The sequence below is a fragment of the Bubalus bubalis genome, chromosome 14, assembly GCF_019923935.1.
Source record: "Bubalus bubalis isolate 160015118507 breed Murrah chromosome 14, NDDB_SH_1, whole genome shotgun sequence".
Lineage (NCBI taxonomy): Eukaryota > Metazoa > Chordata > Mammalia > Artiodactyla > Bovidae > Bubalus > Bubalus bubalis.
Genome location: NC_059170.1, coordinates 66,267,219 through 66,288,466, shown reverse-complemented (window position 1 = coordinate 66,288,466; position 21,248 = coordinate 66,267,219). Strand labels below are relative to the sequence as shown.

Below are 21,248 nucleotides of genomic sequence, written 5' to 3'. Positions count from 1 at the left end.
GCTAAGGGGAAGGCTCATAGCAATACAGGCTTACCCCAAGAAACAAGAAAAAAGTCAAATAAATAACCTAACTCTATACCTAAAGCAACTAGAAAGGGAAAAAACGAAGAACCCCAGGGTTAGTAGAAGGAAAGAAATCTTAAAAATTAGGGCAGAAAGAAATGCAAAAGAAACAAAAGAGACCATAGCAAAAATCAACAAAGCTAAAAGTTGTTTATTTGAGAAGATAAATAAAATTGACAAACCATTAGCCAGACTCATCAAGAAACAAAGGGAGAAAAATCAAATCAACAAAATTAGAAATTAAAATGAAGACATCACAACAGACAACACAGAAATACAAAGGATCATAAGAGACTACTATCAGCAACTATATGCCAAAAAAATGGACAACGTGGAAGAAATGGACAAATTCTTAGAAAAGTATAATTTTTCAAAACTGAAGCAGGAAGAAATAGAAAATCTTAACAGACCCATCAGAAGCACAGAAATTGAAACTGTAATCAGAAATCTTCCAGCAAACAAAAGCCCAGGACCAGACGGCTTCACAGCCGAATTCTACCAGAAATTTAGAGAAGGCCTAACACCTATCCTACTGAAACTCTTCCAGAAAATTGCAGAGGAAGGTAAACTTCCAAACTCATTCTATGAGGCCACCATCACCCTAATACCAAAACCAGACAAAGATGCCACAAAAAAAGAAAACTACAGGCCAATATCACTGATGAACATAGATGCAAAGATCCTTAACAAAATTCTAGCAAACAGAATCCAACAACATATTAAAACATCATACATTATGACCAAATGGGCTTTATCCCAGGGATGCAAGGATTTTTCAATATCCGCAAATCAATCAATGTAATACACCACATTAACAAATTGAAAGATAAAAACCGTATGATTATCTCAATAGATGCAGAGAAAGCCTTTGGCAAAATTCAACATCCATTTATGATAAAAACTTTCCAGAAAGCAGGAACAGAAGGAACGTACCTCAACATAATAAAAGCTATATATGACAAACTCACCGCAAACATTATCGTCAGTGGTGAAAAATTGAAAGCATTTCCCCTAAAGTCAGGAACAAGACAAGGGTGCCCACTCTCACCACTACTATTCAACATAGTTTTGGAAGTTTTGGCCACAGTAATAAGAGCAGAAAAAGAAGTAAAAGGAATCCAGATTGGAAAAGAAGAAGTAAAACTCTCACTGTTTGCAGATGACATGATCCTCTACATAGAAAACCATAAAGACTTCACCAGAAAATTACTAGAGCTAATCAATGAATACAGTAAAGTTGCAGGACATAAAATCAACACACAGAAATCCCTTGCATTCCTATACACGAACAATGAGAAAACAGAAAGAGAAATTAAGGAAACAATTCCATTCACCATTGCAACAAAAAGAATAAAATACTTGGAATATACCTACCTAAAGAAACAAAAGATCTATATATAGAAAACTATAAAACACTGTTGAAAGAAATCAAAGAGGACACAAATAGATGGAGAAATATACCATGTTCATGGATTGGAAGAATCAATATAGTGAAAATGAGTATACTACCCAAAGCAATCTATAGATTCAATGCAATCCCTATCAAGCTACCAACGGTATTCTTCACAGAGCTAGAACAAATAATTTCACAATTTGTATGGAAATACAAAAAACCTCGAATAGCCAAAGCGATCTTGAGAAAGAAGAATGGAACTGGAGGAATCAACCTACCTGACTTCAGGCTCTACTACAAAGCCACAGTCATCAAGACAGTATGGTACTGGCACAAAGACAGAAATATAGATCAATGGAACAAAATAGAAAGCCCAGAGATAAATCCATGCACCTATGGACACCTTATTGATGACAAAGGAGGCAAGAATATACAATGGACAAAAGACAGTCTCTTTAACAAGTGGTGCTGGGAAAACTAGTCAACCACTTGTAAAAGAATGAAACTAGAACACTTTCTAATACCATACACAAAAATAAACTCAAAATGGATTAAAGATCTCAACGTAAGACCAGAAACTATAAAATTCCTAGAGGAAAACATAGGCAAAACACTCTCCAACATAAATCACAGCAGGGTCTTCTATGACCCACCTCCCAGAGTAATGGAAATAAAAGCAAAAATAAACAAATGGGACCTAATTAAACTTAAAGGCTTTTGCACAATGAAGGAAACTATAAGCAAGGTCAAAAACAGCCTTCAGAATGGGAGAAAATAATAGCAAATGAAGCAACTGACAAAGAATTAATCTCAAAAATATACAACCAGCTCCTGGCACCTCATTCCAGAAAAATAAATGACTCAATCAAAAAATGGGCCAAAGAACTAAACAGACATTTCTCCAAAGAAGACATACAGATGGCTAACAAACACATGAAAAGATGTTCAATGTTACTCATTATCAGAAAAATGCAAATCAAAACCACAATGAGGTACCATCTCACGCTAGTCAGAATGGCTGCTATCCAAAAGTCTACAAACAATAAATGCTGGAGAGAGTGTGGAGAAAAGGGAACCCTCTTACATTGTGGGTGGGAATGCAAACTAGTACAGCCACTATGGAGAATTCCTTACAGTGTGGAGATTCCTTAAAAATTGGAAATAGAACTGCCATACGACCCAGCAATCCCACTGCTGGGCATACACACCGAGGAAACCAGAAGGGAAAGAGACATGTGTACCCCAATGTTCACCACAGCACTGTTTATAATAGCCAGGACATGGAAGCAACCTGGATGTCCATCAGCAGACGAATGGATAAAAAAGCTGTGGTACATATACACAATGGAATATTACACAGCCATTAAAAAGAATACATTGAAATCAGTTCTAATGAGGTGGATGAAACTGGAGCCTATTATAGAGTGAAGTAAGCCAGAAAGAAAAACACCAATACAGTATACTAACACATATATATGGAATTTAGAAAGATGGTAACGATAACCCTATATGTGAGATAGCAAAAGAGATACAGATGTAAAGAACAGTCTTTTGGACTCTATGGGAGAAGGCAAGGGTGGGATGACTTGAGAGAATAGCATTGAAACATGTATATTATCATATGTGAAACAGATCGCCAGTCAAGGTTCAATGCATGAGACAGGTTGCTCAGGGCTTGTGCACTGGGATGACCCAGAGGGGATGGGATGAGGAGGAAGGTGGGAGGGGAGTTCAGGATGGGGAGCGTATGTACATCCATGGCTGATTCATGTCAGTGTATGGCAAAACCACTACAATACTGTAAAGTAATTAGCCTCCAATTAAAATAAGAAGTAAATAAATTTAAAAAACGTGGAATGTACATGTTGCTAGAGATATTTTTAAAAGAAAAAATATCTTCCACAGATAATTTTATAAACTCTGGTGGTAATTTTTCTTTCCTTATGATTTTATAATAACAAGTAGTCTATATAAGAAAAAAGCATAAATCGTGATTTCATTCATTTAATGTATGTAATTACCCATTATTTGCTGACATTCAGAAAAAAGAAATTAGAATCTCTCCAGAGGAAAAAATATACTTCTGCATTTCTTCTTTCAGAGTGTTGCAGCTGAAAATTTTCTCATTTAATGAAGAGAGATTAAGAATCTCATTTATAAAATTATGAATTATAATTTTAGTAAAAAGAATAGATAAAATGCTTATGTATTTCCTCTTTATTTTCAGAAAGATCTAAACCACCCACCAAGGTTATAGCAAACAGTAAGATAAATTAGATAAGTACATTAAGTATTTATCGTTGGACACGACTGAGCGACTGAACTGAACTGAAGTTAGAAACCACAAGAAACAGAAGGGCCAAAAATTCTTAATTCATAATACGTCTCTGAAGGCCTAAAACAGGGCTCATCTTGAATTGTCTCAAAATGAAAGTTTTGCTAGGTTAAATAGAAGACATAGCTTCATTAATTTCAAAGTGAGAATTTTTTTGAAAAGAGAAATCACTTCAAATTTAAATGAACTTCCAGAGGGAACTATATTCAAAAAAAATATATATACATACAAGTGTAAACAAATCACATTGCTGTACACCTGAAACTTACACAGTATTTTAAACTGACTACACTTCAACAAAAAAACAAGATCACCAACCTTGAAAACAACCACCAAAAAAAATAAGGGACACATTTTAGTTCTTCATAAAAATCAGCTATATGTCATTCAAAAGAGTATGAGCATTGTTTTTTTTACGACCTCACTTTCTCTTCTTAAGTTGAATTTGAAAAAATTTCTCGCATATTTATAATATAGAATTCCTGGTCTGACTGACCCCCACTATTTCTGTTGTGTTTGTATAATACCTGTCTTATTTTCACTCTCATTCCATCTTATATTCATCTTGTCCTTCTTAAAGGAATTCTTCCCCTTCATCCTCCTCCTCATCTTCATATTCGTCTAGCTGTTTTTCCTCAGTTCAGTTCAGTTCAGTCGCTCAGTCGTGTCCGACTCTTTGCGACCCCATGAATTGCAGCACACCAGGCCTCCCTGTCCATCACCAACTCCCAGAGTTCACTCCTCAGTGCTTTGTAATTCTTTTCTTTCATAATGGCATGCACATGTATGGCTTTTATTATCACACCATTTTGTATCGTGACTTTGAGGGTTTCTATTTCTGTGGTGGGATCCTTTTTGTCATCATAAGGATCAGGGGAATGTTATGTGAACAAATACAGGGAAAGAAGAGTTACAAACAGAACAACTTACCTTTGTACGACCAAGGCCTGCTACAGACTTGAGAAGTTTTGGAACAAGCTCAGGCAATGGGAAGGCAGGATGACAGATGCCCTCAAACCAGGGTGATGGTTTGGGAAATGTTTCAACCACATCTTCAACATTACTACCAGAATTATTGTCCTGAGAAAAAGCTATACTCTCTGGTCTCAAAATGCCACATTTTGCTTCTAGTACAGTGAAAACAGGAGAGAGTACATGAGAACATGTGTCATTTCAAATCAAGGAATAACACCAGGAGGACAGTCTTCAAATAACTTACTGTTTCTCTTGGATTGCTGAGAAGCCTTCATTAGCTTCATTAACTTTGGTTTCAGGACATGCTGGGGAAGAAAATAAGAGCTTGAAGGATATAACAAGTATCAACCTGAATAAAAGAATTATAACATCCCCCATTCCTCTATGATCTAACACAAAGAGCACAGGCTCTGGAGTCATTCAGATGTGGATTCAAATCACAGTTCTGTCACTGACTGACCTGCTCATGGGGAAAGGATTATGACAGATGACATCAGAAGCACCAGATGCTCCTCTCCTTACCCCTAATTGACTGCTATACAAATACTAGGACACCCACTAGATTACTTTCTCTACCAAAATGTTCTAGAGTAATAATTTATCCCCGGTAGTTTAGAGCACTATTGAAAAACTAAGACATTTAAATTAATTGCTATATTTTGAAATTTGCTTCCATGATTAATATATACATGGATTATCACTTGTGAAGGGAAATATGAAAGTTTAGGTTTTAACAGAACCTCATTTAGATGGGCTAGAACTGCAGATAGGATAAGCTACTTCCATTCTGTTTGTCAAACAGCTAGAGATAAATGAAACAGGGAAAAAATTCAGCTGCTTCTATGAAACAGGGAAAAAACAAGGTTAAACCCATAGGGCAATGATCATGAATGAAAGCCACACTCTAAATAGAAAGCCATAAGCAAACATGTTCACAATAGAGGCAGAGAGAGATGGACTGCAAGAACAGACATTGAAGAAATGTGTTCTGCAAGGAAAAATTAGGTTAACAGTAAATATTTTTTTTTAAAAATTAAAAAAAGGTAGAGGAGGAAGAAGAAAGGAAAAAGAGACATTTCTAGTCAAGAACAAACTTTACGGAAAAAAAAAAAAACAAGTATAATAAGGTATGTGGAGAAACACATATATTTAGAATTTATATACAATAGATCAATATTCTTAAAGATATACTATGAGCAAAGCCTCTGTTTCATATGATTTTATTAATATATCTTTATGCATCTACACTGTTCTTCAAATTTTATGAAAATATCAACATCAGTTCAGCTCAGTTCAGTTGCTCAGTTGTGTGTGACTCTTTGTGATCCCATGGACTGCAGCACACTAGGCTTCCCTGTTCATCACCAACTCCCAGAGGTTTTACAGACTCCTGTCCATTGAGTCAGTGATGCCATCCAACCATCTCATCCTCTGTCGTCCCCTTCTCCTCCCGCCTTCAAACTTTCCCAGAATCGGTATTTTCCAATGAATCGGCTCTTCACATCAGATGACCAAACTATTGGAGTTTCAGCTTCAGCATCAGTCCTTTCAATGAACATTCAGGACTTATTTCCTTTAGAATGGACTGATTGGATCTCCTTGCAGTCCAAGGGACCCTGAAGAGTCTTCTCCAACACCACAGTTCAAAAGCATCAATTCTTCAGCTCTCATCCTGCTTTATAGTGCAACTCTCACATCCATACATGACTACTAGAAAAACCATAGCTTAGACTAGACAGAACTTTGCTAGGAAAGTAATGTCCCTGCTTTTCAATCTGCTGTCTAGGTTGGTCATAGCTTTTCATCCAAGGAGCAAGTGTCTTTTAATTTCATGGCTGCAGTCACCATCTGCAGTGATTTTGAAGCCCCAAAAAAGAAGTCTGTCACTGTTTCCATTGTTTCCCCATCTATTTGCCATGAAGTGATGGGACCAGATGCCATGATCTTAATTTTCTGAATGTTGAGTTGTAAGTCAACTTTTTCACTCTCCTCTTTCACTTTCATCAAGAGGCTCTTTAGTTCTTCAATTTCTGCCATCATGGTGGTGTCATCTGCGTATCTGAGGTTATTGATATTTCTTCTAGCTATCTTAATTCCAGCTTGTGCTTCATCTAGCCCGGCATTTCGCATGATGTATTCTGCATATAAGTTGAATAAGCAGGGTGACAATTTACATCCTTGATGTACTCCTTTCCTGATTTGGAACCAGTCTATTGTTCCATATCCAGTTCTAACTGTTGCTTCTTGTCCTGTATACAGATTTCTCCGGAGGCAGGTCAGATGGTCTGGTATTCCCATCTCTTGAAGAATTTTCTACACTTTATTGTGATCCACAGAGTCAAATGGTTTAGCATGGTCAATAAAACAGAAGTAGATGCATTTCTGGAACTCACTTGCTTTTTTTATGATCCAGAGGATGTTGACAATTTGATCTTTGGTTCCTCTGCCTTTTCTAAATCCAGCTTGAACATCTGAAGTTCATGGTTCATGTACTCTTGAAGCCAGGCTTGGAAAATTTTGAGCATTACTTTGCTAGCATGTGAGATGTGTGCCATTATGTGGTAGTTTGAACATTCTTTGGCACTGCCTTTCTTTGGGATTGGAAGGAAAACTGACCTCTTCCAGTCCTGTGGCCACTGATGAGTTTTCCAGATTTGCTGGCCTATTGAATGCAGCACTTTCACAGCATCATCTTTGAGGATTTGAAATAGCTCAACTGCAATTCCATCACCTCCACTAGCTTTGTTCATAGTGATGCTTCTTAAGGCCTACTTGACTTCACGTTCCAGGATGTTTGGCTCTAGGTGAGTGATCACACCATCCTGGTTATCTGGGTCATAAAGATCTTTTTTGTAGAGTTCTGTGTATTCTTGCCACCTCATCTTAATATCTTCTGCTTCTCTTAGATCCATACCATTTCGTCCTTTATGGTGTCCATCTTTGCATGAAATGTTCCCTTGGTACCTCTAATTTTCTTAAAGAGATCTCTAGCCTTTCCCATTCTATTGTTTCCTCTGTTTCTTTGCCTTCATCACTGAGAAAGGCTTTCTTATCTCTCCTTGCTATTCTTTGGAACTCTGCATTTAAATAGGTATATCTTTCCATTTCTCCTTTGCCTTTTGCTTCTCTTCTTTCCTCAGCTATTTGGAAGGCCTCCTCAGACAACCATTTTGCCTTTTTGCTTTTCTTTTTCTTGGGGATGGTCTTGATCACTGCCTCTTGTACAATGTCACGAATCACCATCCATAGTTCTTCAGGCACTCTGTTTATCAGATCTAATCCCTTGAATCTGTTTGTCACTTCCACTGTCTAATCATAAGACATCTAATACTACATGAAACTAATTTCAGAGCAGGAAAACTAATTTCACAACAGAACACTTTACCTCAGTTTTAAAACCTAAGACTTCATCGTTTGATGTATGCCCTAAATCAACGCCAGGTTTGTTGGGAAACCTTTAAAGCAAAAACATACAATAAAAATGAGTGAGCTCATGTCCTTGAATAAAAGGAAAAAAAAACAAGTGAAAGTTTGTCTATATATTAAATGAACTTTCTTGACATGAATAAAATTTGGCCTGTTTTAAAACAGCTTTAATTTTTTTAAAGATTTCTTAATGTGGACCACTTTTAAAGTCTTTACTGAATTAGTTCCAATAGTGCTTCTATTTTATGTTTTGGCTGTCTGACCCCGGGTCATGTGAGATCTTAGCTTCTCTGACCGAGTATCGAACCCACACTGCCTACATTGGAAGATGTCTTACTAAACATCTTAACCGTTGCACCCCCAGGGAAGTCTCCAAAAAAGTTTTTCATTACTTATTTCTGCATCCATCACTCATGGACATTAACCATATTAACAATCTGTTAACCGATGAAATATCTAGTTAACACTCATTCTTAGTTTCCGTAACAGAGAGTGACAGCCAATATATCGGCAGAGCCTAAAAATAATTTGTTTTCACCAAAAGTTCTAATAGCTGAACTGAAAATCCCATTGATGGACTGAAATAATTCTTGTTTGCCCAAACTGGAATAAACCTGATGACTTAAAGCAAAGAGGAAGAATAGGCTTTTCCTTCTTCATTGTCTGTTCAAGGTTCAGAGATGAATCTGAGTCCGTCTAAAATGGGAGTCCTGGTTCGTCAGCAGGGATACCACTTACTGAGATGGCACCACTTCTCTCCTTTACTCTAAGAAGGAGTACAGGGAGTTTCCTCACAATGTCGAAACTTAAAATGTACACAAGTCAAAGAACTAATTTATATCTTTAACTTATATGCTACATGGGTACTTCTCAGTCTCTGCTGAGGGCCATGGGAGTGGATGTGGGAGCCAGGAAGGCCAATTGTCAAATCACAGGTCAACTCATTTTAACCAGGGTCGATTCATTAACCAGGATCAATTCATAAACCCTCTGAAACCACAGTTGCCTAATTAAGTAAAAGTAGGACACGGCTACTTTATAAAGCTGCTGTGATGACCCTATGAGGTCACAGATGTTAAGCACGTAATGCAGTGTCTAACCCAGGGAAGAACACTCAACAACCATTAATTTCTCTTCTCCATGTTGCCTTAGTTAAACATATAATTTAAAACATCCATAAAATCCTACCTCCTTGAAGAGTGCTCTTCAGAACTCTCATCCACTATTAAAGAAAAAAGCAAGATACATTTTAAATCAATGGAAGAAAAATACAGCATATTAAAACCTCAACACTGAGGCTTTGTTTAAAAGTATTCCTTTCAAACCACACCTGGAGGCCACACTAGAGGAAGGGGACAGTGGTTGTACTATACTCGTAGGCCACTAATGCCTAAGAACCACTCCTCCCCTTTATAGTCATCAAATGCAAAACAAAATAACAAAGAAAAGAACTGCTGTTTACAATGACCATAATCCTAACCAAACTCCAGGAGACTGACAGAAAACGATACTATACCATTAATACAATCAGTACTATAAGCTGACAATAGCACGCTTAAACAGCACAGTGTTTCTGGATTTCTATTGCCTGGAGCCCTGAACAGAGACTATAGGTGTCTTGCTGGGACATGACAACTTCTCTGGCTCTTCAGTTCACAGTGAAAACACCCTATCACAAGGAAGCTTGGTCAAAGGCACTGAACCTCAGAGCGTGGTAAAACATCGGAAACAAAACTCTTCTCTTCCTGGCCCTCTTTCCAAAGGCAAGAGAAGTATGAAAGATGTAGTGATTCCAGGCTTAGAAAGGATAATCTCTTGAAAGGCAGGTGGGGGAGGCCAACGGGTAAAGGGGCTCAACTCAGTGGTGAGAATGGGGACTAGACTTGTAGTGGTGAGCATGAAGTAGGGTACATAGAAGCTGAACTTTTAAAAAAAGTTCCATATATATATATATATAGAACTTTTTAAAAAAGTTCAGCTTCTGTGTGTGTGTGTGTGTGTGTATATATATATATATATATATATATATATATACTAACATGTTTAAAAAGAATCTCTTGAGACTATCTCCTTCCATTAGCACTATCTTGCTAGTCCAGATACTAGCAAGAGTATCTGGACCACACAGAGCAGGATGGTCCAAAGAGTGCTGTGTACTAGTGAGGGATATCATTATATCAATCCTTCCCATTATAAGGCAAATGTTTATAGAAATCATGCTTTTTCAGCTTGGAAGGCATACATCATCACATCCTAAGCTGATGAACAAGGGGAGGGAGGGAAGGATGGAGGGAGCCACAGACTCTGGTGCTGCTGGACAACATTTCCCAGGGGTCGTCATGATCTGATGCTGGAGGGATAACTCACATGCAGTGACTCCATGGGGAGAGGAGCACTGCAAGCTTGAGCAAGGGGAGCAGGGGCAGTGATTTTTAAATGTTTTCACCCTGTGACATCACAACAATGCTTAATACATAAAAGACACTTGAAATTTATCTGTTTAGTGAACAAATGAAAAAATAAGCATGTTTTCTTTGAAAATTTTCTTTAGAAAAATACAGAAATTAACCAGAGAAAACTCTATTCTGAGCGTATTGAAGACCAAGACACTGTCATCTCTGTATCTCCTCTGACTAGTGTAATAAACCAACCTACTGTTCTTTGATAGATGTTTTTGTTGTTCAGTCACCAAGTTGTGTCTGACTCTTGTGACCCCATGGACTACAGCTCACCAGGCCCTTCTGTCCATGGGATTTCCCAGGCAAGAGTACTGGAGTGGGTTGCCATTTTCTTCTCCAGGGGATCTTCCTGACACAGGGATCAAGCCATATCTCCTGCATTGGCGGGTGGATTCTCTACTACTGAGCCACCTGGGAAGACCCTTTGATTAGATAGAGGTCTACTCAGTTAAACTTATCCTTGGATACCCTGTACAATGTGCTAGATGCCACATCCAGTGGACCCAATGCTGTTTTTGTTAATGCCAAGTATTTTTGTGCTTTTATTAGAACCTGCAGACTCCCAAGTTGTTCTATTTGAATATCTATTATGATAATCTTTTAACTGATGGCAAGAGAACATCTTGTTCTTACAAAACTATACTCTCATGACAATTGTCCAACACACAAAAGAAAATATCTGATCCTAATGAAGTCAACCTATCTCACTCTCTGGATCTGAAGGAATGAAGTTGGTAATCTAGACCTGCTTGGTACAATAGGCAAAATAACTGGTTCTCAACCAGGCATTGCTTTTCTGCCTTCTGTACAATAGGTAGGTGTCTTTCAGAAATAATCTCTCATTACTATGCTGCACACTGGCTCTGCTTTGCAGTTATTGTTTATCATTTCTTATCCTATCAGGAAGGGATTATTCAAGTTCCCAGGTTTAATGATGGTAACTATTTTAGTGAGACTAATCACTACACAGTGACTACTAACTATTCATTCACTAAATGCAAACCATTTCTAAAAATGAAAGTTCACTTTCATAAGATGTCCAATCTGCTGTACTGTGACTATAGATGAAATATACATCATACGCACTTAAAAACTTTTTTTCTGATTTACACAAAGATCTAATATAGGACTTTAGGGGCCATATTAAAGAGATGGATTTCTTTTCAGACAATACTGTCTTTGATGTTAAATCACCTACAATTAACTTCTTAAAGAATTCTGAATACTAGAGTATAAAGAAATTAATTAAAAAATAAAATACACATGCAATTTACACTAATTTTTTCATACTTCTTTCATTATTGAAACGTCCTCATTCCTACTTTATCTATGGTAGAATCACCGAGAGTAATTCAGCATCAGATGACATACCTGGGTTGCTATTTTCAGGAGAAGTTTTAGATCTCTTTTCTTTATATTCAGAAATCAGTTGGCGAAAGCTATGTATTAAAAATGCAATAAATAATATTTTAACACTGATACAAAAAACAACTACCAAATTCTTAGATCATTTCAGACAATGTCAGAGGTAATATCAAAATTTCAATTGTCGCATACATTTCAAGTTTCTAAGTTCTATAAACTTTTATTTAACATGTAGTAAAGGAGAAAGTAAAGGTATATTTTCACCCTGCTTATTTAACTTATATGCAGAGTACATTATGAGGAACACTGGGCTGGATGAAGCACAAGCTGGAATCAAGATTGCCAGGACAAATATCAATAACCTCAGATATGCAGATGACACCACCCTTATGGCAAAAAGTGAAGAAGAATTAAAAAGCCTCTTGACGAAAGTGAAAGAAGAGAGTGAAAAAGTTGGCTTAAAGCTCAACATTCAGAAAACTAAGACCACGGCATCCGGTCCCATCACTTCATGGCAAATAGATGGGGAAACAGTGACTGACTTTGTTTTTTTGTGCTCCAAAATCACTGCAGATGGTGATTGCAGCCAAGAAATTAAAAGACGCTTACTCTTTGGAAAGAAAGTTAGAGCAACTTAGCATATTAAAAAGCAGAGACATTACTTTCTCAACATAGGTCCATCTAGTCAAGGTTATGGTTTTTCCAGTAGTCATGTATGGATGTGAGTTGGACTACAAAGAAAGCTGAGCGCCAAACAATTGATGCTTCTCAACTGCGGTCTTGGAAAAGACTCTTGAGAGTCCTTTGGACTGCAAGGAGATCCAACCAGTCCATCCTAAAGGAAATCAGTACTGGGTGTTCATTGGAAGGACTGATTTGAAGCTGAAACTCCAATATTTTGGCCACCTGATGCTAAGAGCAGACTCATTTGAAAAGACCCTGATGCTGGAAAAGATTGAAGGCAGGAGGAGAAGGGGACAACAGAGGATGATGAGATGGTTGGATGGCATCACCGACTCAACGGACATGATTTTGGGTAAACTCGGAGTTGGTGACAGACAGGGAGGCCTGGCGTGCTGTGGTTCATGGGTCCCAAAGAGTTGAACACGACTGAGCAACTGAACTGAACTGAAAGGAGAAAGAAAAGGAAGACGAAGTAGTCATGAACTCAGGGCAGTACAGCTCCAATAATTAACTAGATTTAGCTTGCCATAGGAAAAATCTCTCGAGGTTGCAAATCCTAGCTCTATAACCAACTGTTCTTTGTTCCTGGAGGAGTTGTTTCTCTTCAGTTCAAAGTCTTCCTCTACACAACTGGGATATTACTACCTTATTTCACAAGAGGATTAACAGGATGTAATGAGATAATATACCCCCAAAATGCTTGCAGAAACAAAGAGTGGAATAATTTCATCTTCAACTTTATTGCTGTAACTACTTTGGAATTCCAAGTAAATCCCAATGTGTGTTTTTTCATACGTTTAACATTCAAGTGTTGCATGAAACTGTTATTAATTCTGGTGATTAGCTGTTTTTTGTGGTTTATAATTCAGGGAACCTCAGCTTTTCTATAATGTGTACCTGAATTTATTTATAACATATGAATTCACTACATTAGAGAACATGATTCCCCCATTATTGCAGCTAATTACACCAAGAGCAGAAAACTAATCACAATCAAGACCTGGCCTGGACCACTACTCTTCCTTCTCTACCTACTCAAACTCTGAACCAGCAGATGTTTCTGACAATGATGTTTAATCTCCATGTTTCTCTCCAATTCACTTGGAGGACATATCCCTACTCTTACAGTGGGTACTGGCAAGTTCTAGACAGGGCTTACCTCTCTGAATTTCAACTATCTTACTTGAGATTTAGGGATTTCTGCTGAATAGGTTCCTTATGGGGCAGATTCTGAAAACATTTAAGGTGGAGGCAGACAGAAATCTGTTGGAAGATTTTCATTGTTACAGGAAACAGATCCCATGAAGGGCCAAGCATAATTAGGGAATCTCAGGCAAGCTGGCACCCACTACTCTGGGAAGGATGACAGGGAACCTGTGACCTAAGAAAAGGTGCCCCCACAGGACAGAAAGCCGCCTTGAGGTTCAAGTCTAGATACAAAGGAGAAAGGGAAGTCTGCTCAATCCCTGCAGGAGCACTTGACCCTCTCTGACAGCCTAAAATGGTCCCCACTGATATCTGCTAGCAGAAAAGATAAATAAGAGCCTCAAGGGTACCTCATCGTGAAGATCTAAGCTTCCATGTGGGCTCCACATAAGGTCTCTGAGTGAAGGGGGAAGCTAGGCGGCCCCGCTGCCCAAACTGGGTGCTGGAGCTTTGTTTGCAGCAGTGACTGAGCAACAGCATACATATGAGAACAAAGGAGCTCTCACTCTGAAGTCCACGTGTGCATTACCTTAAAGGCTGGGGAGCCTGGACCCCGAGGGGTGGCCTGGGAGCAAAGGTCAATCGTGAGCCCACTGCAGGATGAGTTTTTTTTTTTTCCTTTTAAAATGATTTTATTAAAGGTCTTTACAGAGCCACATCCAGACTCCAGATCCAGCTGCCAAGCAGACCCTGTGAAGACCAGCTGTGGCAGCGGTGCTGCAGCAGTGGGATCAATGCAAGCAACAGAATGGTGAGAAGGAACTGTTTTCTCCCCTCCAAACTGTGGAAGAGGACTGTCTTCCACAATTTGGAGGGGAGAAAATAGAAAGAGACTTGTGGAAGAGGACTGTCTGGTTGATCTTAGGGAATCCTCCAGGTTCTTGGAAAATTCAAGCGGAATTGTATAGAGATGCAAGCCCTCAAGGGAAAACAGGATTTGCTGCTGAACTAAATATTTCAAGACCCAAAGAACTAGTTAGAAATATCACAACTGTGGCACTGTTCATACGCCATATCGAGAGGTCACACTTGGAATGAAATAGCTAATGTCAAGCTTTCTAAGGATCAAGGTCTACATGTCCTGAGATAGAGCACCCTAAGCCCACAGCCAAGAGTCACTAATTGGCCTTTGCTTGGCTTTCAGCTCTTGAAGGGGAACATCTCACCACCATTCTCCAAACTGCCTGCACCAAACTGGAACTCTCACTGGTCACGTAGCAAGTAACAGTTAACATTATTTTTGGCTGCAGTTTAGTGAGAACTGGCATTTTAATGTGAACACTTACATATTAAAACCACTAATAACAGCATATTCTTCTGCAGTCCATCCAAAAACATCTTGAGAAACGATGTCAGCACCTTGCTGAAGAAGAAGTCTGACTACATCTGGTAATTCATACTTGACAGCAAGCATGAGGGCTGTTCTAAAACAACAGAGAGATGACTTCAGCCTCAGGAAGCTGAGTTGACTTACTTACACAGTTAATTTGATATGCTTTACCAAGTGAACGCCTTGCCCTTTCAGGAAGAACTGACCATTTACAGGCTCAAGTGTTCATCAATGGCACCCCACTCCAGTACTCTTGCCTGGAAAATCCCATGGATGGAGGAGCCTGGTGGGCTGCAGTCCATGGGGTCACTAGGAGTCGGACACGACTGAGCGACTTCACTTTCACTTTTCCCTTTCATGCACTGGAGAAGGAAATGGCAACCCACTCCAGTGTTCTTGCCTGGAGAATCCCAGGGACAGGGGAGCCTGGTGGGCTGCTGTCTCTGGGGTCGCACAGAGTTGGACACGACTGAGGCGACTTAGCAGCACCAGCGGCAGCATCAGTGTTCATCTTTGCAAACTACCTCCAAGGCTAAAATGAAGGGACGGAAAAGAAGCCTCCTGTCCCACTGGGATGCCAGGTAGCAGCACTTACTATTTCAAAAGTCCCTGATGGGGACTTCCCTGCTAGGCCAGTGGGTAAGACTCCAGGCTCCCAATGCAGGGGGCCTAGGTCCATCCCTGGTCAGGGAACTTGATCCCATAGGCTGCAACTAAGAGTTCCCACAACTAGGACCCCATGCAGCCAAATAAACAAATGTTTTTTAAAAATAATAATAAAGTCCTTGATGGACAAGAAACGATGCTGAGGTCACTTATCTGATGCAGATGACTATTAAAGGGATAAATTCCCCATTTCCTCCTTAGTCTGATATATTCGGCTTCAAAGTCAGCTAGAGGTTGGGTTAAGGAAAGGCTACTTGGCAGGTTTAAATCAAAAATATTGATAATAATGGGAATAAAAATAGTCATGGTGGCAGTTAATGATGTGGACAAACATGTGCTAGGCACTACAAATGAAATACTATATATAAAATCTTTCTTACACACAGGCACCTTTGAAAGATGCATTACTATTTGCCTTGTGTATCAGGAAACGTATTTGCTAATGATAAATAACCCTAATCGGTAGGAAACCTACAAATTGAACCTAGCCTGAATCTAAAGCCCATCATTTTCGTCTGTATCGTCCACCTCTGACTTGTCTTTGTTAAAGGAACTGTTTATCCAATCAAAGCTATCTTTCTTCCTTCTATCTGCATTAAAAATGAAAATATCAAAATGTACTAAAATGAGAAAGGATAAAACCTGATGAGCCCACAGGATCTGGTGACAGTGAGTAATAATCACCTTTTTGTGGCTGTTGTTATTTAGTCGCTATGTTGTATCTGACTCTTTTGCAACCTAATAACATCAGCATTCTTCAAACAAAGTAATTTAAAACAAAGAGTTATCCAAAAGACAAAATCAAGTCTTTTAGGTTTACTATGCATCTTACAAAAATAGATACATACAAAGTAGAGGTTAAAGAATTCTTCTAAAAGAATTAAGAAACTCGATACTGTCATGAGGTAAACGAAAAAGCAGAATCCATATTTCACAAAGCTAATAAAACTAATTTGAAATCCCTCAGCTATTACAAGATCAACCAACCAAACAAAAAGAGGTTGCATATGACATCAGTCAATATTATAAAGGAATATGAATCCTGCTATACATTCCTGCTATATATTGTTCATGATTCCCAGTCAGAATAATTGATTTTCTACCTAAGTGATGATGTGCTGATCACAAATGCATCCTCTTATTCACTTAATCTTGATATTACCATCCTAGAACAGCACTAAGGGTTTTAAAAAGAAAAAGAACAACGGTACCTTTTCATCTTATCAACCGCATGTATATTTGCTTTTTTCGTCACTAGAAACTCCACCATTACCCCACTCCTTTCACATATCGCAAGTAACAGTGGTGTCAGGTCATCCTGTAAAACAGGGAAAACCATTTCTAATGTACACAGTTAACCTATTTCTAAACTGAAATTAAAACCGTGCAATAGATTCTCTGAACTTAAAAATAAAAGTCAGAAAGTAAATGAAAGAGAGCCCCCGCCTCAACGCCCTGTGCACCTTCTTTCTCTAATCTGCTCCTCCTCTGGGCCTTCCCTGGTGGTCCAGTGGCTAAGTGTCAAGCTCCCAATGCAGGGGGTGCGGGTATCATTTAGCTACTGTATCAACTGCATATTTTAGGGACAATGCTGAGGCAGAAATATATAATACCATCTGTAGCATGCGTAACCTATCCAAGGATGACCATGAGTAAACTCAAAGGTTTACAGACATTCCAGTGGGAATATTAGTCTCTACATGAACATACAAAGAGAGAAACTTTTTTTTTTTTTTTCCCAAAAAATTAACTGTGGGAACCCTGTTTTACTGCTTTCTCAGAAATGTCTCCTGGAATTTAATCTTACTAATTCTCTCTTCCTTGCTTGCTCTTTCCACCGCCCTTCCTTAAGTTAGACGTTCTGGCTGAGAGGTCAGCATTAGCTAGATGCTAACTGCATGCAGAATGAGCGCCCTCCCCACCTTATCTTCAAAGACCCTTCTTGATGACTCTCATGTGATTACCTCCAGACCACCAGGAGGAAGCTTCCAAAATCCTAGAGTTCTGGTGTCTGTCTTGCTTTACTGCTCTTAGTTAAAGATTGCAACATAAAATTACCAATAAATACATGCTCAACATTTTCTCAGGGAGTTGCTCTTCCACCAGCTCTCCCTGCGCTGTCTCTTATAATATTGTGTGTTTGTGAGAGTTATTCAGTGCAAAACCGCCACAACCAACTTAAAAATTCTAATTTGAAAAATTCAATCCCATTCTTAAGAGATTTTTTAAAATATGAAATCAATTATAATTAGACTGTCTTTAAAAACCTCCAAATATTTATCAAAATAAACTATCAATCAAAAATTGGAAACTCAAATGCTTATGGACAGAAAGCTGATGACCTGAGTAAGTGAAAAAGCCAGGTGAGACTGGTAACCCCAAAAACACATGTCCCACACAGAAGGGGTGGCCTCTGCACACAGACCAAGCAGTAGGATGGGCTCAAGGGGGTCCAGATTTGGTCCTTGGAGAAGCCTGAACTTCTGCATGAGCCTCCTAAATTTGAAATGTTGACTCAATGTGTGGAGGTAACTAAACATATCCAAGGGTCATGTTTGGTTTACGGCCCACTTTTGGTTTTATGTTTGCTGTTTCCAAACAGGTGGGTATAAAGCAAATATTTGAATGTGAAACCTTTCCTTTCTTTAGTATCATATGTTTCACAAAAAAGTGGGTCCCGATATGTAATAAATACAGCTATTAAGACTTATAATTCAATTAAACATAAATTCTTTTAAAAAGACTCATAATTCACAGTCAAGAATGGTTCCACTGCCTGTTGAAACTACAGTCTATCTCTAGAATTCTTCTAGATTGTTAATAAAATGGATAATGAGTTTCCAAGCCTGCTGAAAATAAATGTTTAAAACAATTCCCCTCTGTACTGTTACTAACTTCATGGGTTTTAAAGCTCTCATCTGCTTATGCCAGGGATCAGCAATTCTAACAGACACCCTGCAAGAGTCTGTCCTGCAGCTGACACCAAAAAAGGCTCAGGAGTTACTATTACTGCAATCAGGAAAGCCCTGTTGGTAACAAACATCTGTTGACCTAATGACCTGGATGATAAGTGAAGGTGCAAAATCCTTAAAGTGTCAGACTCTACAGACGAAGTGACTTCGCCATGAGCAAATCGCTAAAGACTCGGAGTGTCACTGAATGATGAGTGGTTGGAAGGAAAAGGAGTTATCGTTCAAGCCCATAGATATTGCCAAAGATACTCCTTTTAATGTCTCAAACACAGGGGCAGAGAAAAAGTCAGGCTAATATTGTTGGAAAGGAGGGAGCTGATGGAAGCAGCTAGCATTGATCAAACTCCACCCCTTCTAGAGACTACTTTCTTTTGTGAAAGGGGCATTTAGAAATTACATGTATTCACTCCATAGTTACTCATCAAGGATTGGATCAGAATCTCAAGGGAATAGTTCTAAATACACACATCTAAGCGTTCCTCGATTTACTCAGTCAGAATCTACAGTGAACAGCCTAGGCTTATACATTTTTAAAACAAGTTTTCCCAAATAATTGTGGTTCACCAGCAGAATATAGCTGAGAATTAGTGCAGCAACCACTCCAGTCTCATCTTACTCACATGGCCAATTCCTTCTCTTACGTGAAGGTTTGAATAAAAAAGAAGTGTAAGAGGCAAGAGTCATCAAAACTGCAATTTTTTAAATTTTCCTGGGTAAACAGCGGTAGAACAGGGACTAGTAAACCCAAAAGGCAACCTGATCTCATTATTTATAAACCCCTTACTTCCCTCCCATCAAAGACATTCTAGATGGGAGAGCAGAGTCTAGACTCTTATCTAAGTGGATGGTTCTGCCAGAATAGGATAATATCAGGTAGTTATTTGTTCTTCTCTCTTAATTCCCACTTCATCACCACCTGTTCACTGTCAGTCTGTTTTGATCAGAGTCTTCTTTAAACTGGCACTTAGGCAAGTTTACAATTCACTCACACTCTTTTTCAAAATAACAACTATTATCCCTGAAAACTGAAAAGCATATAAGAAATATATAAACTGAAGGGACTAAAAAGCACAAACCAAAATCTCGGGACTTCCGTGGTGGTCCCGTGGCTGAGTCTCAGTGCTCCCAGTAAAGGCCTGGGTTCGACCCCGGGTCAGGAAACTAGATCCTACATGCTGAAACTAAGCCCAGCACAGCCAAATAAATAAATATTAAAATAAATAAATCCTCTTCTTGGCATTTCCCAACTGCCAAAATTCCAGCTTGACTTGCACTTTTCATTTGCTTGCTCCTTTTCCTTTCCTTTTACCCTCTTAAGATTTGGGCAATGAGAGAGAAACTGTGTTTATATAAACCATTTTTCATAAAATGGGAATTTGTGAACAGCAGCAAGATTTCTATTATGCTGTAAAATGCTTTCATTATGTTTGAATTTTAAGACAAAGTCTACTGAGGCAAATTTTGCTTTACTGTGTTATTTTAGACTGATTACAAAAAAAAAAAACCTTAAGTGGGGGAAAATATTAGGAAAATGTTTTACCTTTAAGTGCAGTGTTATCACGAATACCAGCCATAAACAAATAAAGGAATGCTTTACTCTCTAATGCTTGAGAAATATCATGATTTAAAGTGAAATCTTAGACAATTTGGTTCCTTCAAAATACTTTCACTCAGGGAAGGCTGCAGCTTCCAAACACGGAAAACTGAGCTCACCTGTGAGAGTTGGAGGGAGTTTCTGGCGGGGCTGCAGCTGCAGGACGTCAAGTGTGCCCTGGAGAAAGAGCAGGAGGGGCGGCTTCGCCATCACCAGCTCCACATGCACAGCTGCGACCCCACGGAGCAGCTCCCTCCCCGGAGCTGAGTGCGGGAGACGCTGAGGTGTACATCGTGAACCAAGCGGTCACCAGCACAAGTGAACGGCCTTGCTGGGAGTCAAACATGACCTGACCCTCTTGGCCAGATCTCAGAACCGGGGTCCTGGAGGGCTCAGGGCTCCAGGCCTGCTGCCTCCCAGGGCCACTTGCACTCACCCGGCTCCCCCTCATGGGCACTGGGTCTCCTTCCTCCTCCCACCCACCCCCAGGGGCACCCATTCCCTGAGCCCCTGGAAGCAGCCACTCCTCACATCACTTCACTCCCCCCAGGCCTTCATCATTTGTGGGCTCTGAGTCTACCACCCACTCCCGGGCACGTTCTGATGGGAAATCTTCCTTCTGGGGTAGACGCTGGCTGGGAGACAGAGCTTTGTCCTTTCTGTGGACACAGACATACATCCCCCACCCCTGCATTGGCCTTGGAGTTGTTTCCATGGTAACAGGGCTTGATGGACACTATTCAGTTTACCTATTTACATACTGTTAGAAGTAAAACAGTT

At 39.2% G+C, this 21,248-nt stretch overlaps 1 protein-coding gene across 3 annotated transcripts in view; it reads right to left on the bottom strand.

The window, feature by feature from the left end:
- LOC102411496 (ankyrin repeat domain-containing protein 26) overlaps positions 1-21,248 on the bottom strand; it is a 78,860-nt gene that overhangs the window by 53,470 nt on the left and 4,142 nt on the right. For all 3 annotated transcript variants that reach the window (XM_045162720.1, XM_045162719.1, XM_045162718.1), the window contains exons 4-10: positions 17,114-17,220; positions 15,193-15,330; positions 12,023-12,090; positions 9,381-9,414; positions 8,152-8,221; positions 5,011-5,071; positions 4,722-4,918 (exon numbers count right to left, since the gene is read on the bottom strand). In XM_045162720.1, coding sequence (XP_045018655.1) covers positions 4,722-4,918; positions 5,011-5,071; positions 8,152-8,221; positions 9,381-9,414; positions 12,023-12,090; positions 15,193-15,330; positions 17,114-17,220 — 675 coding nt within the window. The remainder of the gene's footprint in view (positions 1-4,721; positions 4,919-5,010; positions 5,072-8,151; positions 8,222-9,380; positions 9,415-12,022; positions 12,091-15,192; positions 15,331-17,113; positions 17,221-21,248) is intronic.